Genomic DNA, 20,237 nt, shown 5'->3' with positions numbered 1-20,237 from the left:
GAAAATACCACTGAACGGTTGGTAAGCTACAAGGCTTTGCACAAAGAACAGTTTCTGTAAATCTATGTAATTTTTTTGCATTTTTCTGGTAGGTTAAATGCAAGCAGTTTAGAAATACACTTACGAAAGTGTTTTCCACTTTCAAACTTTTGAACTGGAAAAAACAGTAATGCAAGGGCTTTGTTGAACTGTGGGGTTGTGCAGTAACTAGGAATGAAGGCAGGCATTTATTCCTGGTTTTAGAGCCTAGTCAACTCTTCACATCTTAGACAGGGATGGTGGATGAAGATCAGACCCCTAGGAAATGGAAAGGGACAGGCAGCCTAACAATTTTCTTTGACTTTGCTTAGATTTTAGAAAGGTGAGATTTAATGGGCAGATCCACAAACAACAACATGATACAATTACAACAGGGAGAAATTTAAAAAAAAAAAAAAAAATTGTACTAGTTACTGAACAATGGGAAGTTCACCGAAACACAAGTCAAAGCAATCAACAGGAAAGGAAAAGATACCAGGAAAGGGATGCTGGCTTAGGTACAGTCGTTTGGTATAACAAATATATATTCTGCTTTTAACAGCAGCAATGCTGATGTGGTAAAACTCTTTTATAGAAGACAGAAAAACCCAAGTTTTGTTTTTACTCAGTTTACCATCTTGAAATACACTTCGTAGCTTCAAGAAATGAATTATGGCACACGAGTAATTAATCATAGATCTGATGATGTATTAATACAAATTATCTAGCTCAGTCAACTGAATTTGCTATATTGCACTCAGGGAAATGTCTGGATTTTTCTGCTTCTCACAGATTTTTAAAATATGTAAACTGCTCTATAAACAAATACTGTTAACAGCAGCATTTTAGCCATATTTCACAAAAATAAAATTATTAAGAGAATTAGAACATTGACAGGAAGTTTCAAACGTAGTTCAATAGCTAAAATATAGAAACTACAAAACTCCAGTTGTAAGAAAAGTTGATATATAAAAAGAACTATTAATCTAATAATCTTACGAGGCAAAAGGAAAATGAAAGTGTGTTTTGAAATATGAAAGCTGTATGATTTTGAAACAAACCTTGTCCATTAGTTTGCTTGCATGAAGACTCAGGCTATTAAAGAATATCTTCTTGCTCAATAAATGCATTTCTTCAATCGTTGTCAACAGTGTGGCTGCACTGTTTCCTACAATCCCACTGAAAACAAAATTAAGATTAATTAAATAATCTGAAGGGGGGGAGCAGAACATGACAGGGTCAGACACTTCAGACAGCATTTAAAATACAATTTTTTTCAAAGTTGAAAATTTACAACCAATAATCACAGAGGACAGTTCTCCATATCAGCCAACAGATTCAGTCGTCAGATGAGTGAGAAAACAAGCACTGTCTGCTATGTCACTAAGCAGATACTAAGTACAGGCTATCTAAAGCTTTGCACAAACTTTTTAGCAGAATTCTCAAATTTTCTGGATTTTCGTTCTGTTCTTCTGTAAACCTACTTCTTGTAGAAAACAAATTACATAAACAAAAAAGGTAGATAACTGTTCTGTCATACTGTCTTTCAGGGACAGTATCACCTCTCTTCTTTCTTCATTGCCATGTTAGGCACCTCCAAAAATACGAGAAGTCACGCCTTGCTCTTCAAAGTGTCAGGCTATTACACTCAGCAGCAACACCACCACAATAAACCTTAAATGGCACTACATGACTATGCTCCTCTCACAGATAGGTCTTCTGTCTAAAGTAAAAGCACTTTTAATCTATAAGAATGGCAGTAAAAATTCATTGCCTCATACTAGGACTAATTTAAAATTGTACCTTGATTTTCAGATTATGATCCTATTGAATTTAATAGATCATTTCTCAAACTGCATTTTCCCTTCGTTAGTCAGGTGCACTTCCTCTATACAGACTAAATTATTCAGCTGACAGAAGGTACTTCAACGGTCTTTAAACAATGTATTGTTAGCAAGACAGAAAGCAACAGATGAGACTGCCTAAGACCTTCCATTTTAACATCACATTTTCAATTGCACTAAGCTTTATAACCCCTGGGAAACACAAGCTTTGGAGACAGAAAAATAACAGCAAAAACCTTTAGCTTTTTTTGACAATAAAATTAGGACTAGGTCTTCTACGTGTTCTACCACAGATCTGTAGTGCCACCAGAACTGAGGATTTTAAATGCAGTGGGATATGCCTGAGAACCACTTATCCCAGTCTGCCCAACATCTAAGTGCCTTTTCAGACTGAAAAGTAGTAGCTCAGGTAGTACGATTAGTGATCCAAATTCTCAGCAGTTCAGTCCAGGGTTGTGAAGGAAGATTTTTTTTCTGCTATTGCTGTTTCTAACCATTACGAGCTACTTCAAAGGCCACAATGTATAAAACGAGTGGCTCTGACTTTTCTCCACTTCCTGTGTTCCTAACGGCCTCTGGAAGGTTGGAAGATGACTGGTGCACCTTCAGCAGGGAGGTACGGAATGAGGCAAACATCTTCCCAAAGGAAAAATGCAAGTGCATAATTAGAAGAAATGGTATCAAAACATAGCTGTTTAAAGAAAGTTGGATTTCTAGAGAGAATTTAATTTTAGCATTTTCTCAATGAGGACTTGACTTTATTTTCTTAAATGTTTTGTGTAGGTTTTTTATATACTATTTGTGTCTACACAGAACAATAAACAGTTTCTGTTGCAAATTGATGCTGTATTCCAAGGCAGGTTCAGTACGAACTGAGGAATGACAACAGATAAATGGCATCCACTTGATATTGTGCACATTTCTCCTTGGTTCCACAGTACAGATTATAAACTGAGCCACGAAAATACTTCTTTTACTGTATTAATCCTTATACATACAATTAAAATAAAGACATCTTTAACACGCTTTGTAATTTTGCATACCTGATTGTATGGTGGTAGAACTTCAGAAGATTAGATATCTTGTACAGTAAAACTGCTCCTGGCTCAGCTACAATCACCTGCTCAATTCTAACCTGCAGAATAAAGAACTATAATTATCTTTCAGGTTACACATTTTAAAAGGCAGCCTCTATGATTTCATATTCAATATATGTCTGATTTCTGAAGAATAAATTTAACCAGAAATAAATTTTAAAAGAGAATGTCCAGTTATCTGTAACATTCTGCTTGAACCAAAATGCTTCTTGGTTATCAAACCTCTGGGTGGAAAACAAGCAGGTATATGTATTCTTAATCCTGTTTCCCTATAGATTTTTGTTGCAACTTGTTATTGAAAAGTTCAGAATAATGAGATCACTTGATGGATTAATACCAGCACATACTGGAATTCTCCCCAGCACTCAGTAGCAAGAACAGCTGGAAAATCCTTAAACTACCGCAGCTGATCACTAGCATCACGCAGCAACTCAGGGCGTGCCAAGCATTAAGCGTTTTGCCCAAAAGACAAAATTTCACCTGGATTAATGTCTTCACTTAAGGAGCAGATCACACTCCTCCTACCAGTAGTTAATTAACTGTATTTAGGACTAACAACCAGCTGTGCTGGCTGCTGATCTCGGCCAGGCTGCGCAGCCCGGAGGAGTGCCACTGCCCTCGCAGCCGGCCAGCCGCGCCGCCGTCTCACCTCCCCGCGCTGCCCGGCGGCCGCCCCGGGGCCAGCCCCTGCCCGCTGTCTGTCCCGGCAGGACAGACAGCCGTTCGCCCGGGGGCCGTTCCCCCACGGCCCTGGCCGGGAGGGCTGCGCACACTTCACCCGCCGCCACCCGCTCTGCCCGGCTCCCTGCCTGCTGCTCCGCCGGAGGCGATGTGCCGCCGCGCCTTCTCCTCGCCAGAGGCAGCTGCCCCGACAATTAACCAAGGTAACGCTCCCCTGGTCCCCTCCCTCTGCCCGTGAATCACAGATCCAAAACAAAGAACATTTTCTGACTCTCATTCGCAATGCCCAACGTACAAAGTTCATTTCAACACCCAGTACATACGTATGCACTGGAGAGCAAAGTTATATATGTAAATACCTGCCTCCAAGGTTGCATAAAATGTCATTTGGGCACGGATACCGCGTATAGGCTAGGTGTACAGCAAAAAACAGTAAGAAAGGCAGGGTACAAACAGGAAAAGCAAAATATTGACAAAACAATAAAAAAACAGCGATAACTATAACAATAAAGGAAAGAATTAAGAAAAAGACAGAGTAGGCAGGAGGGGAAAAAGAAAAAAAAAAAAAAAAGAGATCAGAAGTCTTAACGGCACAGGAGAACCAAACTTTGCAAGTGACTCGCTCTAACCTGCTCAGAGAAGTCCTGGTTTTTTAATCCCACATGTCCCGTAGTCAGCTGGCCATAAAAGAAAAACCCCTCTCTGAAGTCTACATAAGGCATCAAAACCATTCTGTTAGTCCTGACCTCATCCGAAGCGCTAGGCAGAAGATGAGCACCTTCATTTAAATGCTTGTTAAGGTCCTACTTCCATCTGAAACAAGACGCCTGTGCTAAGATCTACCACTAGTGAGCACTCAAGATTCAGGTGGATGCCTACAACTCAACCCAACTATCAGTAAGAAACGTGAAAGATGCATACTGTGTAGACACATAATCCCTCTTCAGAAGTAAGAAGCTGTATCATATTGTACATTCACATGGAAAGGCATAAACCGGTAAGAAAATGCTACATAATTCTGTAAGTCTTTAGAAGTGCCCGTGGAAGTTCTATGAGTAGGCTCTTATCAAGTTATTTTATACTTCAGCATCAAATCAAAGTGACAGGTTTGTAAACATCAGCACAAACCCACTAGAAAAGCAGTATACTGTGGTGCCATACAACTACAACCAAGAGTCTTTTCCCCCAAATTAATGCAGTTATTTTTCTTATTGTGGACAATCTTCAGAAAGAACAATGGATTGTAGAAAAGACTCCTCCAAACTGAGTCTATTTTTGTGTTCCTCTCAACGTGATGGCTTGTAATTATCTAACTGCATTGTATGAAGGCTTTTCTGCTTGGGGGTTTTGTTTAGTTTTTTTTTCCCTGCTTTTTTTTTTTTTTGCTATGGAAGATTTCCCCAGGGGAAACAATAAGTACTGCATATTTTACATTGGGAAGTCTAGACTGGCAGTGAATTAGCATAAGTTGTATTCTATTATAACACAGAATACAATGGGAAGTCTTTAATTGTTCTTTTAGTGGTTTTTTTTTTTTTGTTTTTCATTTTTACTAGCACAGTAACTAACTACTGACAGTATTTCAGGGGATGTTTCTACAGATAGCAGAAGCACACAGGTGTAAAGAGTTGGGCAATCAAAACGGAAGGTATTCTGTACCAAACTGTACAAATCACAAGTATTCCAATCTAGACCAAAACTCCCTCTGACTTACCCAGGGGTTTGATTCTATCCCTAATTATTAGTTGGCACGCACAAAACCACTGAACTCAAGCCAGCATGCAGTATTAACAGAGCTAAAGCATGCAAGAAGAACACCGAAAGCTTGGGAAGTATCTTCCAAAAAACCAGCTGTGATAATAGTTTGTTTGTCTCGCACGACAGGTGTTCTTCAAGTGGTCAAAGACTAAAGGCTGTGAAGGATGATGGTAATTACAGGGCAACAGGCACAAACTGAAACACGGGAGGTTCCCCTGAACATCACTTTTTCACAGTGAGGGTGACCAAGCACTGGCGTAAGTGCCCAGAGGGGCTGTGGAGCCTCCGTCCCTGGAGCTGCTCACGAGGGCTCAGGGCAGGGCCCGGGACAAGGGGCTCCGGGTGGCCCTGCCTGAGGAGCAGGGGGGCTGGCCTCCCCAGAGCTCCCGGCCAACCCCAACCCTGCCGAGGTTCTCTCACATGCTAAATGGCACCTTAGTTTTACTTCTTCGGACCAGGCATCCTTCGTATCAGGAACTGACGGGCAGTATTCAGAACCCACCCGTTAACGTCTGGGACTAGGTATGTGCCAACTGGACACAGCTGTTACAGCTACAGCACCCTGAGAGAATTCTACTGTAACAGTATTTAGTACAGTAGATTTTACTTTAAAAACACTTGGATTTATACACTGCAGAGTCAGGCAATTGTTGATATCAGCTTCATCACCCTGATTATTTTATTTTGTGCTTATGTGAAGCGCACCCAATAAATAAGACAGTCCATCATCTGATGGAACGTTATAAATAATTTCTATCAAATGGGTCCCCTAAAACGGCTAAGGCTGTAGCTTGGAAAAAAAGACAACTGTGGAGGGATGCAACAGAAACACAGAAAGTCACAGCAGCATAAAGATGGTAAGGAGGAAACAATTTTTCACGGTCTCTTTCAATACAAGAGCTGGTATTATTAAACAAAACAAAAGGAGTTGGCTTCTCACACAGCATACAGTTAAACTGTGCACTTCCCTCCTGCAGGATATGTTGTGAATACCAACATTTTGTATCAACTTGACATATGCATGCAAGAAAAAATCTACTGAGGTCTATTAAATACAAAGACAGTAGTTACAGCTCAGTGAGTCCTTAGTACATCCACAAACAGGCGAAGAAACTATTCTGCAGAAGTATGATGACACAGCTACAATATAACCTGCACATTCTTCCCTAAATAAATGCTGACGGTCACTATGAAAGACAGGGTAGTAAATTAAAATGGTTTTCAATTTGACCAACTATTGCCATTCCTATATACTTACCCCAAAGCTAAATTTTTATACATAAGCGCTCCTGAACTTAGGAAAAGTAAACCAAAATCAAGACACAGATTTAGTATCCTAGTACGTCTCATTCTGTGACTATTTAAAACCAGGTATCTATGAACTACAAAATCTTTAATTTTGTAGGGTTTTATGATTCTCGAAGTTGAGAATCTACCTCTTTAACAAAGGGCAATGAAAATACATTGTAGAGATGGGGACACGGCTTCTGGAAAAACATGACAGAACTATTTTTATATTTAGAATGCTAAGGAAAACAAAATACTTCACCTTCAGAGGCCTGCAGACACCTTCTGTGATGTGCCCAACTACTTCTTGAATATTTTCTTCCACACCTACAGTTAATGCAAACACATGCTATGATTATGCAAATGCAATGTCTTCTCTTCAAGACTGTAAAACAAATAAACAAAGGTAGGAGCTACTCCTCCATAAAAAGCTCTATGAACTGCATGTTCTTTTCTACACAAGACTAGTTTACACCTCCACTGAACTTCAAATCTAGCCTTTAAGAAATAGCTGCATGACAAAGCAGAGTCCCGGAGAGTCAGTACCTTAGGCTGTGCAATTGCTTCCCAGCACCACACAGGGCCTGGGGATTTGAGGGAGAAGGAACAAGGGGAAGAATAAGTGATCTAGCAAGAAACTGTCACAGTAAGGCTCAGTACCAGCACTTCATGAAATTAAACAGGAGCGGGAAAAAAAAAAAAAAAAAAAAAAAGGCCAGTGAGATGCTCAAGGAGCACCAGTACATACCATTTTGAAAGGCCTGAACCATAAATACACAGGGCTCGATGCTGGCGGGCTCGCGGCATCGTTACAAATGAAATCACATCTGTACCTCCACACTGCTGCGTGCTGCAGCATCAGCAAGCGCTTCCTCCCCAGCAGCAATTGAAACTCATCTTTCACAAAACTATATACAAAAGAGAGTATTTGCCCTATCTTATCATGGAACACAAATGAATTGTTGCATGGCAACCAGTACTGTCATAAATCAATCAAACTGAAAGCAACAGATCTTCAAGCTCTCACTTCAGTAACAACTCAGAATAGATTTATGGAGAAAGCAATACTTTAATTCTAATTTAAAACTTGTCAACAGGAGTTCATCTTCAGATGGGACCCATGCAATGAACAGTAAACAAACTGACTGTGACATGTGATAGAAATCAGGTGACCTGAAGCTATATTTTGCAGCTCTTATTTCAGACTAAAAGAGATTACCTCTGAGAGTACAAATTACAGCAGATCAGAGATCTGTGCCACTGTCTCTTTACACCAAGATACGTGAAAAGCCACATAAGCAGAAACAAATTCAGTGTGGTGGCTGTAAGAATTTCAGCATACTAAATTGGTAAGGCAATAAAAATGTGTTCATATATTTGGAGTACTGGTATCAAGGAAGAAAAACAGATAACAGGCCATACATCTTGTGGTCTGTAACGTAATGGCTATCTCGCAGACACACCCTGACAATTTACACGTTTTTTTAGTAGAAACAGTCACGTTTTTACTGTTCATCAATGTAACAAGCACCTACCACATATTTGCAATAGCATATATAGACTAGATTGACCTAACAACGAGTTGTTGGGTCTGAAAGTTTTAGCTGCAAAAATGTGCAAGTTCAAATACCAAAGGATGTGGAATTACAATCTTGGTACAGCGCACGCTTGTGCCTTCACATATGTCTTCATGTCCAATTAGAATATTTTGGATTCAGCAAACAGTAAAAAGAAATCTTCCTGCACAATGGGTTATATAACTGTTGCAAGTATTAGTACCTCGCACTGGCATAAAAGAATTATGGAATAAACAATTCTAAGAGACCCAAAATCACTTTTATAAGAGTTCATTACTGAAGATGTGCTTCTGGCTGCCTGCTACATCACACAGCATTTTCCTCTGCGTATCCTTCTATAAGGGAGAGATCTTTCTTGGACTTCATTTGGCTTCTGCTCTCCAGCTGGGTTCCTGCTACTCCACGAAAAATGGGTTTCTGCTGCATCTCTTAAAACAGAATGTCTGCAATTCTCCCTTCAACTGCAAGATCCCTGTAAGACTGGAAGGCTCCTGTTAGCAGAAAACCTAAGCTCCAAAGAAGAGAACCAGATGCTTTATGCTTGTCCAGCATAATGCAAAACAGTTACACTTTTCTGAATCTGTCTTCAGTGCTTAAAATTTTAATAGCATTTTTGTCACATTCATTTTAAACAGTTAACATCTGCAAGCTTAAAATTTTAAAACTTTCTAAAAGCTATTCTTGAATATTTGATTACGGACTACATATTTTGTTCTCTTTAAAGTAAAAACTGGGATGGGAACACGTCTCCAAAAACGTCGCATTCACCCAAATTTTTCTTCCACCAGGACCAAACCCACCTCTATCTCACCCATAGCTATATATGTGGCTTTTTTTTTTTTAAAAAAAAGATGAGAAGCAAATTTTTTGTGTAGCTGTGATTTATCATGCTCCTCACAGTCCTGAAATTACACAGAGCTGACAGAAGAATTTAAACAGAAATCTGAACTCAGAACAGAGAAGCCCGAATTCAAATAATAAAGCCAGTTCCATCTGCAAAAAGCTACTCAAACTGAAATGACAGTTAAAACATCTGACTGACCTAACTTTAGACCCCCCAGCTAGGTGTCTTATCTGTAGTAGTTGCTTGGGCTCCCTCTATAGGGAATGGAAAAAATCCAAACAGAACAGTTGTGATGAAAGTCTCCATAAATGCCTACATTAGCTCTAACTTTTGTTGGGAAGATGAGCCCTCTGGAGACACAAATCTCTGTCATTATCTATAACTGCAAATAAACAAGATGTCCACTTTATAAATGGCTAGCTGAAATTAACTCAGTCTCTTGTGTGGCCTCTGCAACCAGACATCTGAGGACTGTACAGCACAGGAAATTCAACTTGCATCTCTCAGTACCACAAACACTGTACTCACTGGTTAGTCACTACCAGCTCAGAATCCGGATTTATACAAAGCATAAAATCTCAAGGTACTTCAGAAGGCTGCACTTCCCATAAACGGTTCTTGTTAAACCCAGTGGTATTCCATTAAGTACTGTTTTGTCTTACAGATCTTACCGCGTAACCACCCCGTCATCAAAAAAATTTCCCTAAGATGCAGAGGAATAGTTAACGGACAGCACCTCCCAGGCTTTGTTGCTCCCAGTATGAAGCTAAGAATCCTTCTCTACATTTCTTGAAAACTCTACAACAGTGATGGCAAATCCATTCCTGGAGAGCTTAGGAAAACATATTTTTACTTCAGACAGAAATGTTGAAACTCTTGTTCTTACTAGTCTCTTGGGAAAAAAGTTTGGGCGTGGTGGGTTTTTTTTGACAATTTTTCCCCAAAACATTTATATTCTCTGTATTCTCAAGTAGTTTACTCTCATCTGTGGTTGAAATGCTTTAAATATATCTAGTTATGTGGACATAGCATTTCAGACTGACATCCTGCCAGAAGGCTAAGGGATTTAATAGTTATAAAGAGCACTGAACGAAAAGGCAGGAAAATTTCAGAACAGAATGCAGCCTGGGCAGCAGCAGTAGCCCAGACTACAGCAGGACCAGACACAGTAACATCCTCCACGGGACCAGCTTTTCTTGATGGACTCCCCAGTTACAGCAGAAGCACCAGGCAGTCACCTGTGAAGAACTGCCGTGCCTTCTTCTCTACCATAAAACCGTCACCAGGCTTGCTTTCCTGTCTCCCTGAGAGATCGTCAGTAATTAACATTAAACTCACTTCTGGAGTACACTGTAACTGTAGCTAAAAACAACCAGTCCTTCAGTTTGATTTACAACAGTTCCTAAACAGCCCCCTTACTCGTACACCATTAATAAGGGAAGCCAATTAATAACTCCAGCAGTCAGGAAAATGAGAATTCATATTCACTTTAAATCCCAGAGCAGGACTCAATTAAGTTGTACAGTCTGAAGAGCTCACCAGACACAGATCAAATGGAAACTCTTACAATGAATTTGTTGCAAGTTGAGTACACATGCTTAATTTATTAAACAAGTCTTTGGCTGAAGCTATGGAGGCAAATCATACTACAGCTTCTACAGGATAAAGACCTTTAAAGTATAGGTCCAAAGTACTTAGAGCAAAGAGGCTGAAGAATAAGCATGAGAATCTGTAGTTCTGTTAATGAAGGAGAGCTTTGATATTAAAAAAATTCATGTATCTAGGAGTCCTGCTTTGACTTCTGTAAACCTATAATGGTATGTTACATGACAGAAGAAAATTCCATTTTACTTGTAGCATAGAAGGAAGACAATTATAGGAAGAAGGAATTATAGTTTTTAAAAAACCCCAAACACTAAACAAATGAGCAAGGCATAACAGGAATCCTCAACATATCAATAAGCAACCCTATGACAATGTTTTCAGAGAGGTATGTATTCATATACGTTGCAGACAATTTTTGAGCTCTCAACTACAGTCTAAAATGTCCCTTTGTAAATTTAGCTTAAATCTATTATAAGCACAGTAAAATTTAAAAGAGTGCATTTTGAAATACTATTCTTTGTTAAGGGGTTCCTTCTGGCAAAATGCAACCACCAGCTATTCTGAAATTATTTCCAGGAAAATCTAAGCTCAGACTCTCACGACTGAAGCCAAGCCCAAGAAGTTAATCACACTTTCTGACTTATCACAGACAGAATTTCTATCACTTCACAATTTGTTTTAAAATCTAGTACTACCTTGAATAGTTACAAGCTTTAACATGGCTTCTAGGTGTTCCTTTTCAGAAGCTGTAGCTTGATGCAACCAGGCCAGCATGTCTCCTACATACCTAAATAAAGACAGACATTTCTGTGTAAATCAGCAGTTTATGGTGTCAGGGATTCCAGTTTTCAAGAGGCAAAAGAAGGATTACTTCATATACATTCTTGCTAGTACGGTACCTCAGAGGGTCGTGGGAGTGCATTTCAATAGGGCGGGGAGTACCTCCCACACCTCCTCTAGTAAGAGCATCTATAAAGCCACGGACTACTGCACTCCTTCTAGCTGTTCCAAACTCGTCCAAGGTGTACCTGTTATTGAAACATGAAAATGGGTAAAATAAAGCAGTTCGCCTCATCACAGTTTATTAGCTCAATTTTACAGTTAATAAGACAAATCATTTTTGAGAGTTCTAGAACTCTTGTAGCAATGCTTCTACTGTGAAGCATTCAAAATCATCTGATTTTCTTGACTCCTCTGAACAGATACTAGAGGTAACTTTTCCTTGACCCTCCCACTCCCTTACCACACACAAATAAATAAATAAATGAAAAAACAGCTTTTCCATTTTTGTACAGATAAGTATGAATGGAGAGGTCTAGGACTCCTGTTCACGTGTGGTCTGGCTGACTGACAGAAGCAGCAACTTACTACACTGCAATACAAGGCTCTCTCCTTCTTCCAGCCTACCACATGATGAGAAGCAAAAAAGTTATTTTCATTTGATAGTTGTTCACTGGTTTTAATCAAGTGAGTCTTACTTAGATATTTAATGGATGGACAATTACAGCCCAGAGTGCATGATCTCAAATGGCTTGCTGCTAGTAGAGGAGGTACCAAGAACATACACACAGCTCATTTTTGGAGCAGGCTACCTTTCTGTTGGGGCTGAAGCACAACAGCCAGTGAAGGATGGGAAATGAACACCGCTAACAACCCTGTTGCTTCTGCTAGAAACACAAGAAACATGATTTTTGCAAGCCACAGAACACCCCTATTTTTTGGGGGGTGGGGAAGAATTTAAGCATTTTGAACAAAACACACAAATTACAAAGGAAAAAAAGAAAATACAGATGACAGCTTATTTTTCCAATATAACTGAAGAAATGCCAAACAGTAAGCATGGTGTCACTTACCAATGACACCCAGCAGCTGAACAGATACAAAAATAATAATAGTAAAAAGCATGTTACTCACTGACTGAAGTTAAATGAGTACTGCATTCACAGTTAACAGATGCGGAGAACAAAATACAAAAGAAAATAATATTCTGTTCCAAACATGTTCCAAGTTAAGTTCAATTAGATTTCTATTATGTGATACAAAGTCCAAAGGAACCTTCAGTTTTGCTCTTTTCAATCTACATTACTATTTGTGAGAGGGGGAAAAAAGAACACTGAAGAATCCAGAAATTTCTGTTTACATCTTTTTCTTAATACACTGTACTTGTTAACTCGGTGAGTAAATATCCGCAATAAAAAAAAAGTCTACTGAAAAAAATCTTTAATAAAGTACTATTTACAAGAATTATGCAATTAAAAGCAGGAGAGATCTGGGATGTGCTGACTACCCACAGTCCAGGAGCAGCAGCACTGCAGTGAGAAATCTGAAGTGTTTGTAGAAACCAGCTCAGCTTTTTTTGTCTTCCCCCTCCAATAAACAGCTATACAATAGATCATTAAAAATACAACAGTGAAACAGATCTTGTGATCTTATTATTAGTTTTGAAAACAGCTTTTAATGATAATTGTTTTAAAAAGAAAAACAGAACAAGTAACTTTCCTTTTGCTCTCAGTAGAACAGGGTATAACTATTACAAAATCCTGCATTTTAAAAAATTTGGTAATAACTATTATTTACACTAGGAATGCAGTATTTACTACTATGTTATTATATGTACTCATGTCAGGGGAAGAAAACAACATTTGGATTCTTTTCAACCCAGCTTCAATTTTTTTAAAAACCCAGTAAAGTAACAATTGCGGCGAGGAGAGGAAGGAGGTGGAGCAAAAGCTTTGAAAACCAGAGTGGATGATGGAAGAGGAACAGTGCTTTGAGCTACGACTCCATGTATTTTCTGTGAAACAGTTTTCAATTTTTCTGTTAGAACCAGGAAGTGAAAACCGAACTGAAATGTTTATTTCGGATCCCTGCTGACTGCCGCTCCCAGAAGCCCATCCACAGTGCAATCTTTCTGCCACCTTACGTTAGCAAGACGTAAGTCAATATAAGAAAACAAGAATTTGTAGTTCTGTTTCTAAACTCCAGCTCTTCCCCATCTTACTCGCTTTCACCCAACCAAATCACAACCTTTATCAGATGCAAGGGCAGTGATTTGGAGGAAGAGTATTTTGTTCACAGAGCAGTGCTTAGATGCATAAAACCAACAATTTACAACTACTTTCTTCTATCACATAATTTTTACATCTTGAACTCAACAGTTTGTTATGCACTAAAGGGATACAAAAATTTCTGGAAGGAAGCAAACTAAATCTCCAGTTTTAAAATGTAAAGCATCAGTACTGGAATTCTGACAATACCGCTGTACAAGTAGTTCACATGATAATCAATCCCTGATAAGAGACATGTGGCTGCATCTTCTACAGTAATGTTTACTTTTGCCTTTTTGGCAGAAGAAAAGTCCCACCTACCAAATTCTACGCTTGGTAATACTAGTGTTGCTGTTTGCCAGAGAGATGTCAGTAATAAAATAAAGCCTCTTTTGCAAATTTATTTTAAACTGGCCAGCTGTGGGTTTATATAGAAGATGGGAGGTTTTTTTCCATAAATGCTAAGAAAGTATAACAATGATTTTACGACATCAGAAAGTAACAAAATTTAACAAAATATTTATTACAGAAAATATAAACCGTATCTATAAAGAATCCTGTGAAATGTTGTGAACACAGCTGTGACTGATCCTTGGCAGCTGTGAAGGAGGGCCTGGAGGAGAGAACAGGAGGATGGATCTGCAGTCCAGTAGCTGGGGAGGCTGAACGACACCATCTCTCCCTTAAATTAACTAGCAGAACTGACTGAGAATGTTGATAGGCACGCTCTCTCCCATACTGACAGAATTTGTCCAGCCCACTTGCACTACGCATTCTCCCTGTGAACTGGGCCACGAAGTGTCACTACCCCCACCTTTACACATCTGACAGCTCTTACAGACAAGGCTAGCCTTTGAAAGACTGCCTAGCACCCTGATGTCCTGGATGCCTGTGGCTAAAAGCAATTTGCAAGAGTTGCAAAATGTGCTGAATGCATTTTTGAAAAAAAAAAAAAAAAAAACCAACAAAACTAAAAAGCAAAGAAGTATAAGTAGTACCTCTTCAGGTATGGTCCCCCCAATAAAGAGAGTTCTTATATTGCCACCTCGTGGTTAAGTTGTCTCTACCAAGTACCATTTCATTTATGTTAAGAAGTCCTTTCACCAAATTCCAAACAATTAAATAAACAGTAGTATCTTAGATAGATATATATATACACACACACACACACACACACACAGAGACATAAAGTGCCCCTATGTTTTAGAGGCTCGTATGTCATAGATTTTTTTATTACCTATTACTGTAGAACTGGTAATGGAAGACATTCTTACTACTAGAAGCCCTTCAGTAAAAGCTAATTAGCCTTTATCATTTTTTTACTTGGGGAATTTAAATGAGACAATGACATGCTTTGGATAGTATTATTTTCTTCAGGAAAACCCTACAATGAGAGCAGCAGAAATTCATTTAGATTAAAATAAAAACAGTCTGACATTTTACTTTAACTAGAAACCAGTAAGTTGGAAAAAGTCCAATGACATTTACTGTACCATAATTATGTCAAAAAGACTTCTGAAATTTAAAGAAGTTGAAATATGATTTTTCATTTTTAATTTTTTTTAAATCTGTCACAGGACTAAATTGCCACCATCTTTGGCACTGTAATTCCTGCCCATCTTTAAATTTTGTAGGCTGGAAATACTAATTTCTGTTAGATAATCACAAACATTTACTTACTTATAGAGGACAGGTCTGTCTTGTAAGGCTTCCATGGCTTGAGCAAGAACTGGAGAAATGTCACATGATTCTTGTGTCAAAGTCCTGCATTCATCTATAAAATATCAACACAGATAAAAATCACATTCTTTACACTGTAAAACCTTTTATAACAAGCTGTCAAACAAGAAAACGAGTTAAAAACTCGAAGGTTTTTGATTTTGAATTGAAGCCTTCAGAATATGCTACTTGGCCTAGTTTGTGTTAATGTAATGTAATTCCCCCCTGAGCTATATACCTCACTGTAAAACGTGCATCCATCACAAATTCCAACAATGATAAAAATTCAAGAAAGCTCAGTATCTGTTTGCACCCACATACAAATGTTAAATCATTCAACCATCATAAGTCTGTCAGGCTCCTTTATAACTGCTTATCACATTCCAGGTAAACTATTAAGAAAAAAGGGAGCAAGTATTTAAACAAGTTGTGGGTTTGTTTTGTTGTTTTTCACAGGGTTTTTTTGTTTGGTTGTTGTTTTTTTTTTTTTTTTTTTTTACTTTAAGCACATTAACTACATAATCTCCTATATTCCATACAAGAACATGGAAATCATATAAACTAAACCGAACATCAGCATTAGAATTATTAATTTTCTTTAGGGTGAAACCACCACTATTTGAGATTTCAGCATCCACTGAAGAACAGCCAATGAATATAATATCACACTGAACCAGTTTTTTTCCACAAACCTTCCTGTCGATGTCTTAGGAGAAAAGAGAAGTAATAAAAAAGCATCGACATTTTACACAATCAAGGTGTCACATCAAACACTTGACACCTGGATCCAGAGTACGTGTGCACAAGAGTAGTCACCCACTATCATTCAAAAGATCATTCTGATAAAATAAGGTTGGCTTTTTTCCTTTTCTGAAGGTAATAAGCCACTCCATCCCACTAAATTAGATCTTACTACCCAATCGTCAAAAACAACTTCCCTGTAACCTGCAAGAAAATTAAATGCAATACACTTAACAATTTGCTTAGACTATCAAACTGTAGTTGTTCTCTGTGGAAAATCACCTAAAAATACAACTAAAAAATACACTTTTACAAACAGAAATTAGATTGGCCCAAAAGAAGAGAGAATCTCCAATTAACTATTTGGTTCACAACCAATCTTTCACTAAGGAAGGAAGTCAAAGCCTTGGAAATGAATCTTGAAAAAGGTTTTTGCCGAGTTCAATCCACATCGAGGAATTAGAGGAATCATCATAATAATATTCATAAACATAAAAACATTCGTAGTCCTACTTTGAGTCCATCTGTAAAGTCGCTCATAAGATGTCTCTTGCAGTAAAGCCATCTGTTCCATAATTTCCAAGCTACAAGACAAAAAGATTTTATTTGCAAATACTATTTTAGGTAGTACTAGCAAAGGAATGTACAAATCAAATAAAACACACCATTATTAAAATTATGAAAACTTAAAAATATGTTACTATTGTTTTTTTGGTGAAATAGTCTATATAGTCATATAAAGTAAAGAGTGAGACCCTTCTGTAACTTCTGCTTTTAACTAGTAAATGGTTATTCTCGCACTCATTTAAGTAGCACTCACCCTGCCCTTTGCTGGTTTGTCCGGAGGAGAATCTTGACGTCATCATGGATTTGCTTTACTCTTCCCAAAGCCTTGAAAAAATCCTAAATAAATTTAAAAAAAGGTGGGGGGCAGTGTTTAAATACAGCAAATTCTCATTCAAATCTCTAGCACTCTATTCTCCCCATTTCAATTCTGCGTTTATGATTTTTGCAGGTCTGTGTTCCAAGTGCTGCCTCTGAAATAGAAGCCCCCCTCTTCCACCTCTCGTCTTTCATTCCACCTTAAGAGCCTTGGGATTTTTTCTTTCCCATTGCACCATGCCTTTTTTCCACAAAAAAAACAAACAACCAGACAAACAAAAAAATAGCAGCACCAAAGATGTGTTTTTAACCTGCCTTATGTACCATGTGTGTGTTTTACATTTATTAGTTGACACTAAGGAAATTTTGAGGACATTTCTATGCATTCCATCATCTTGTTCCCATTCACATTAGCAACTAAAGAGCAAATTGAAACATTATAAAATACAGTGACTACAGATTGATACTTTTTGTTTTCATACAATGCAGTAACAATTTCTAAGAATAACCAAACACTTGCAATAGACTAGACCAAGGTTTTCCAGGACAATCTTTCCCCTCAGAATAACTCAGCAGCAGCAGTGAAGAAAAACCCCTTTTTTGTTACTGTTTCAGAGAGCAAATGGAAATCCAGTAACATTTTCAAACACATATCTTATTATGAAGTCATCTTTCAAATATCATGGAGGAAACTAGCTAATTCAGATATAACTGTTTGTTTTATCTTGTGTGACTTGAACACAGTTTGCCTCAGGAAAGCATGGTTTCATTCTGGCTCGAGTGACATAAAAATATACATATTCTGAGTGAAGTAGGACACCAACTTAACCTACTGCCTTGCATCAACTGTGTTGAAGACCATGATTATAAAAACCCAAATCACTCTTCCTTCAGGAAAAAAAAAAAGCATTAAAAAATTGCCAAAACAGAAGCTGACTAAAAATGTTTTAAGCACACCCGTTGATTCTACCATAGGGGAAAAGCACACACATGATTTCACTGAAGCCTGCCATTTTATTTACTTCTGCACATTTTTTAAGACAGATCAAAGTATCAAAAGGCCTAATCCTTGTTCTGCTGCAAACCAAGCACTGGTTCAATGGCACAGCGTTGCGGTCGTTGTTCCCTGCAACACACGTCGTCCTGCTTTCGGATGGGACAGTTTTTAGAAGCCTGACTGTTCTCTCACAGTAATAGTTGGTACAGAGGCATACAGCAACTGCTCAAGTGCACAACCATCTAACACATTCCACTTATGCTTTCCTTAGCCCTGCTTACGGTTATCTGTTCCGTATCTTTCATAATGCTTTACACTCAGACAGGATGCCTGTGGAAATGAGAGAGTACGTCCCAGCAGGTAGTCTACATTTAAGTGAAGGTTTCTATGCAACCACAATAATAAAAATCTATTAAGTGTACTCAATTCACTCATTATTCACTTTGCTTTTACTGGAAAACAATGTGCCTTCTTATTCAAACCATAAACATATTCAAAAACTTGTTTTGGAAGGTGGCTAAAAGTGAATCAGCACCTAATATCTTCATCAATCAAATAATAATGAGGGAAATTCTCAGCTTATATTGTTTCAAGTCACTGAATACCTATATACTTGCACATGCAAAATGCACACACACATGCACAAAGACAGTACTACATATTACTCAAGCACTGCAAATTTCTCATTTGCTTTGAGTGTGATGAAGTTGTTTTAAAACATCATCTTCACTGAAAATTCAGACTTCACAAAGGTCTTCTGAAGTGTAGAACCACATGATAGCTCATTTGTCCCTTAAACTCATTACACGTATGAGAATTCAATGTTGATTTTCTTTGTTACTTGAATCTTTTATCACACATTTCAAACTCATCAGAAATTCACCATTCTGTTAAAAGGTACATTCCTCCCTAAGAAAAAAAATTACAAACTGATAATAAGATCTCATGTACAGTTCAGCTAGGACGCGTCTGTATTTTAGTTCAGGGCAAAGCTTTTAATGTTGATTGAGCTACCTCAGTAATTGGCTCATCTTTCATGCCTCGAAGGAGGTTCATTTCATCTGGTGTCAGTTGGAATTTTGCTATGAATGCGTCTGCAACTTGTGCTTTCATTTCTAGTCTCTGACTGTAAGAAAACAAAGTGAAGAGGACATTACCATTTTCTGCTTATCTCAGATTTATTTTGCATATTCATACTTTTGGAAATCTAATTAGCATTAGAAATCAGCGTTATTAAATTCTAATAGTACATTCTTGCCAGCAAACACCTGAGTTGCACCGTCACATTTTTCTATTAAGCTTGCATAGACTGCTGAGTAAAGAGAATAGAAAGGGAAGTTAGCATATTTGAAAACTAGGAAGTTATTTAAAAAAATATTCCTTTAGTGTTGTATCACAAGTTATCTAATCCAGATACTTTGAGCTTGTACAGTTGTAATGTTTGCAGTTACTTCCTTTCAAATTCATCAAGGAAAGAATGGAGTTTCAGCTCATGTTTTCAGAGATACAAAACTGTAGCAGCCAAAATGATAAAATGATCATTAATCCACTTTTCTGTAGAACTGATCAATTCCTTTCAAACAACACACAGTTGAGATACAAATCTACTAATCTCCCAAGCAATCAAAGTGTGAAGGCTAATTCTCTTGATGCTTACCCTCCCTGCAATAAACACAGCAGGGATGCAACATCCAAACGCCATCTCGTGGGCAGCGTCTTTCTGCACGTTTTGTCACACCTTAAAACCACAGAAGGACCCAAATAAATACAGTTTTATTCCATAGGAAGGGACTGGAATCCCTGTAGCACATCCCTGTGGTTCGAGCACATAGCATTCCAGGAAATAAAGACTACTTTTTCAGGACACTGAGAAGACACTAATTAGTTATTTGTAGAAGAGTAAGGCTCAATTACTTTAAGACCGTTTCAGCTTCCAATGTAATTACTGCAAGATAAATACACTGTTATTATAGGGTGGTAAGACAGGCAAGATCACTTCTACTACTGACTGCAATAATGAAATTTCCTTATATGATCAAAGCTTGAAAACCAAGCTTTTATTTATTTACCCCTTCTCTACTATCCAGCTTGCGTCTGGACTTCATTCAGATGAAGAAGCTTGGAAAACTGCCTTCCCTTT

General features: G+C 38.1%; 1 protein-coding gene across 2 annotated transcripts in view; it reads right to left on the bottom strand.

The window, feature by feature from the left end:
• Nucleotides 1–20,237, bottom strand: part of COG6 (component of oligomeric golgi complex 6) — a 57,479-nt gene that overhangs the window by 22,145 nt on the left and 15,097 nt on the right. For both annotated transcript variants that reach the window (XM_042805951.1, XM_042805952.1), the window contains exons 5-13: nucleotides 19,112–19,223; nucleotides 17,039–17,121; nucleotides 16,732–16,802; nucleotides 15,439–15,532; nucleotides 11,611–11,739; nucleotides 11,407–11,498; nucleotides 6,948–7,012; nucleotides 2,906–2,997; nucleotides 1,080–1,197 (exon numbers count right to left, since the gene is read on the bottom strand). In XM_042805951.1, coding sequence (XP_042661885.1) covers nucleotides 1,080–1,197; nucleotides 2,906–2,997; nucleotides 6,948–7,012; nucleotides 11,407–11,498; nucleotides 11,611–11,739; nucleotides 15,439–15,532; nucleotides 16,732–16,802; nucleotides 17,039–17,121; nucleotides 19,112–19,223 — 856 coding nt within the window. The remainder of the gene's footprint in view (nucleotides 1–1,079; nucleotides 1,198–2,905; nucleotides 2,998–6,947; nucleotides 7,013–11,406; nucleotides 11,499–11,610; nucleotides 11,740–15,438; nucleotides 15,533–16,731; nucleotides 16,803–17,038; nucleotides 17,122–19,111; nucleotides 19,224–20,237) is intronic.

Source organism: Tyto alba, unplaced genomic scaffold (assembly GCF_018691265.1).
Source record: "Tyto alba isolate M040663 unplaced genomic scaffold, T.alba_DEE_v4.0 Super-Scaffold_45, whole genome shotgun sequence".
In the NCBI taxonomy this organism is placed as follows: Eukaryota; Metazoa; Chordata; class Aves; order Strigiformes; family Tytonidae; genus Tyto; species Tyto alba.
Note: the sequence above shows the minus strand (reverse complement) of the source record. Positions and strands in the feature narration are given on the sequence as shown.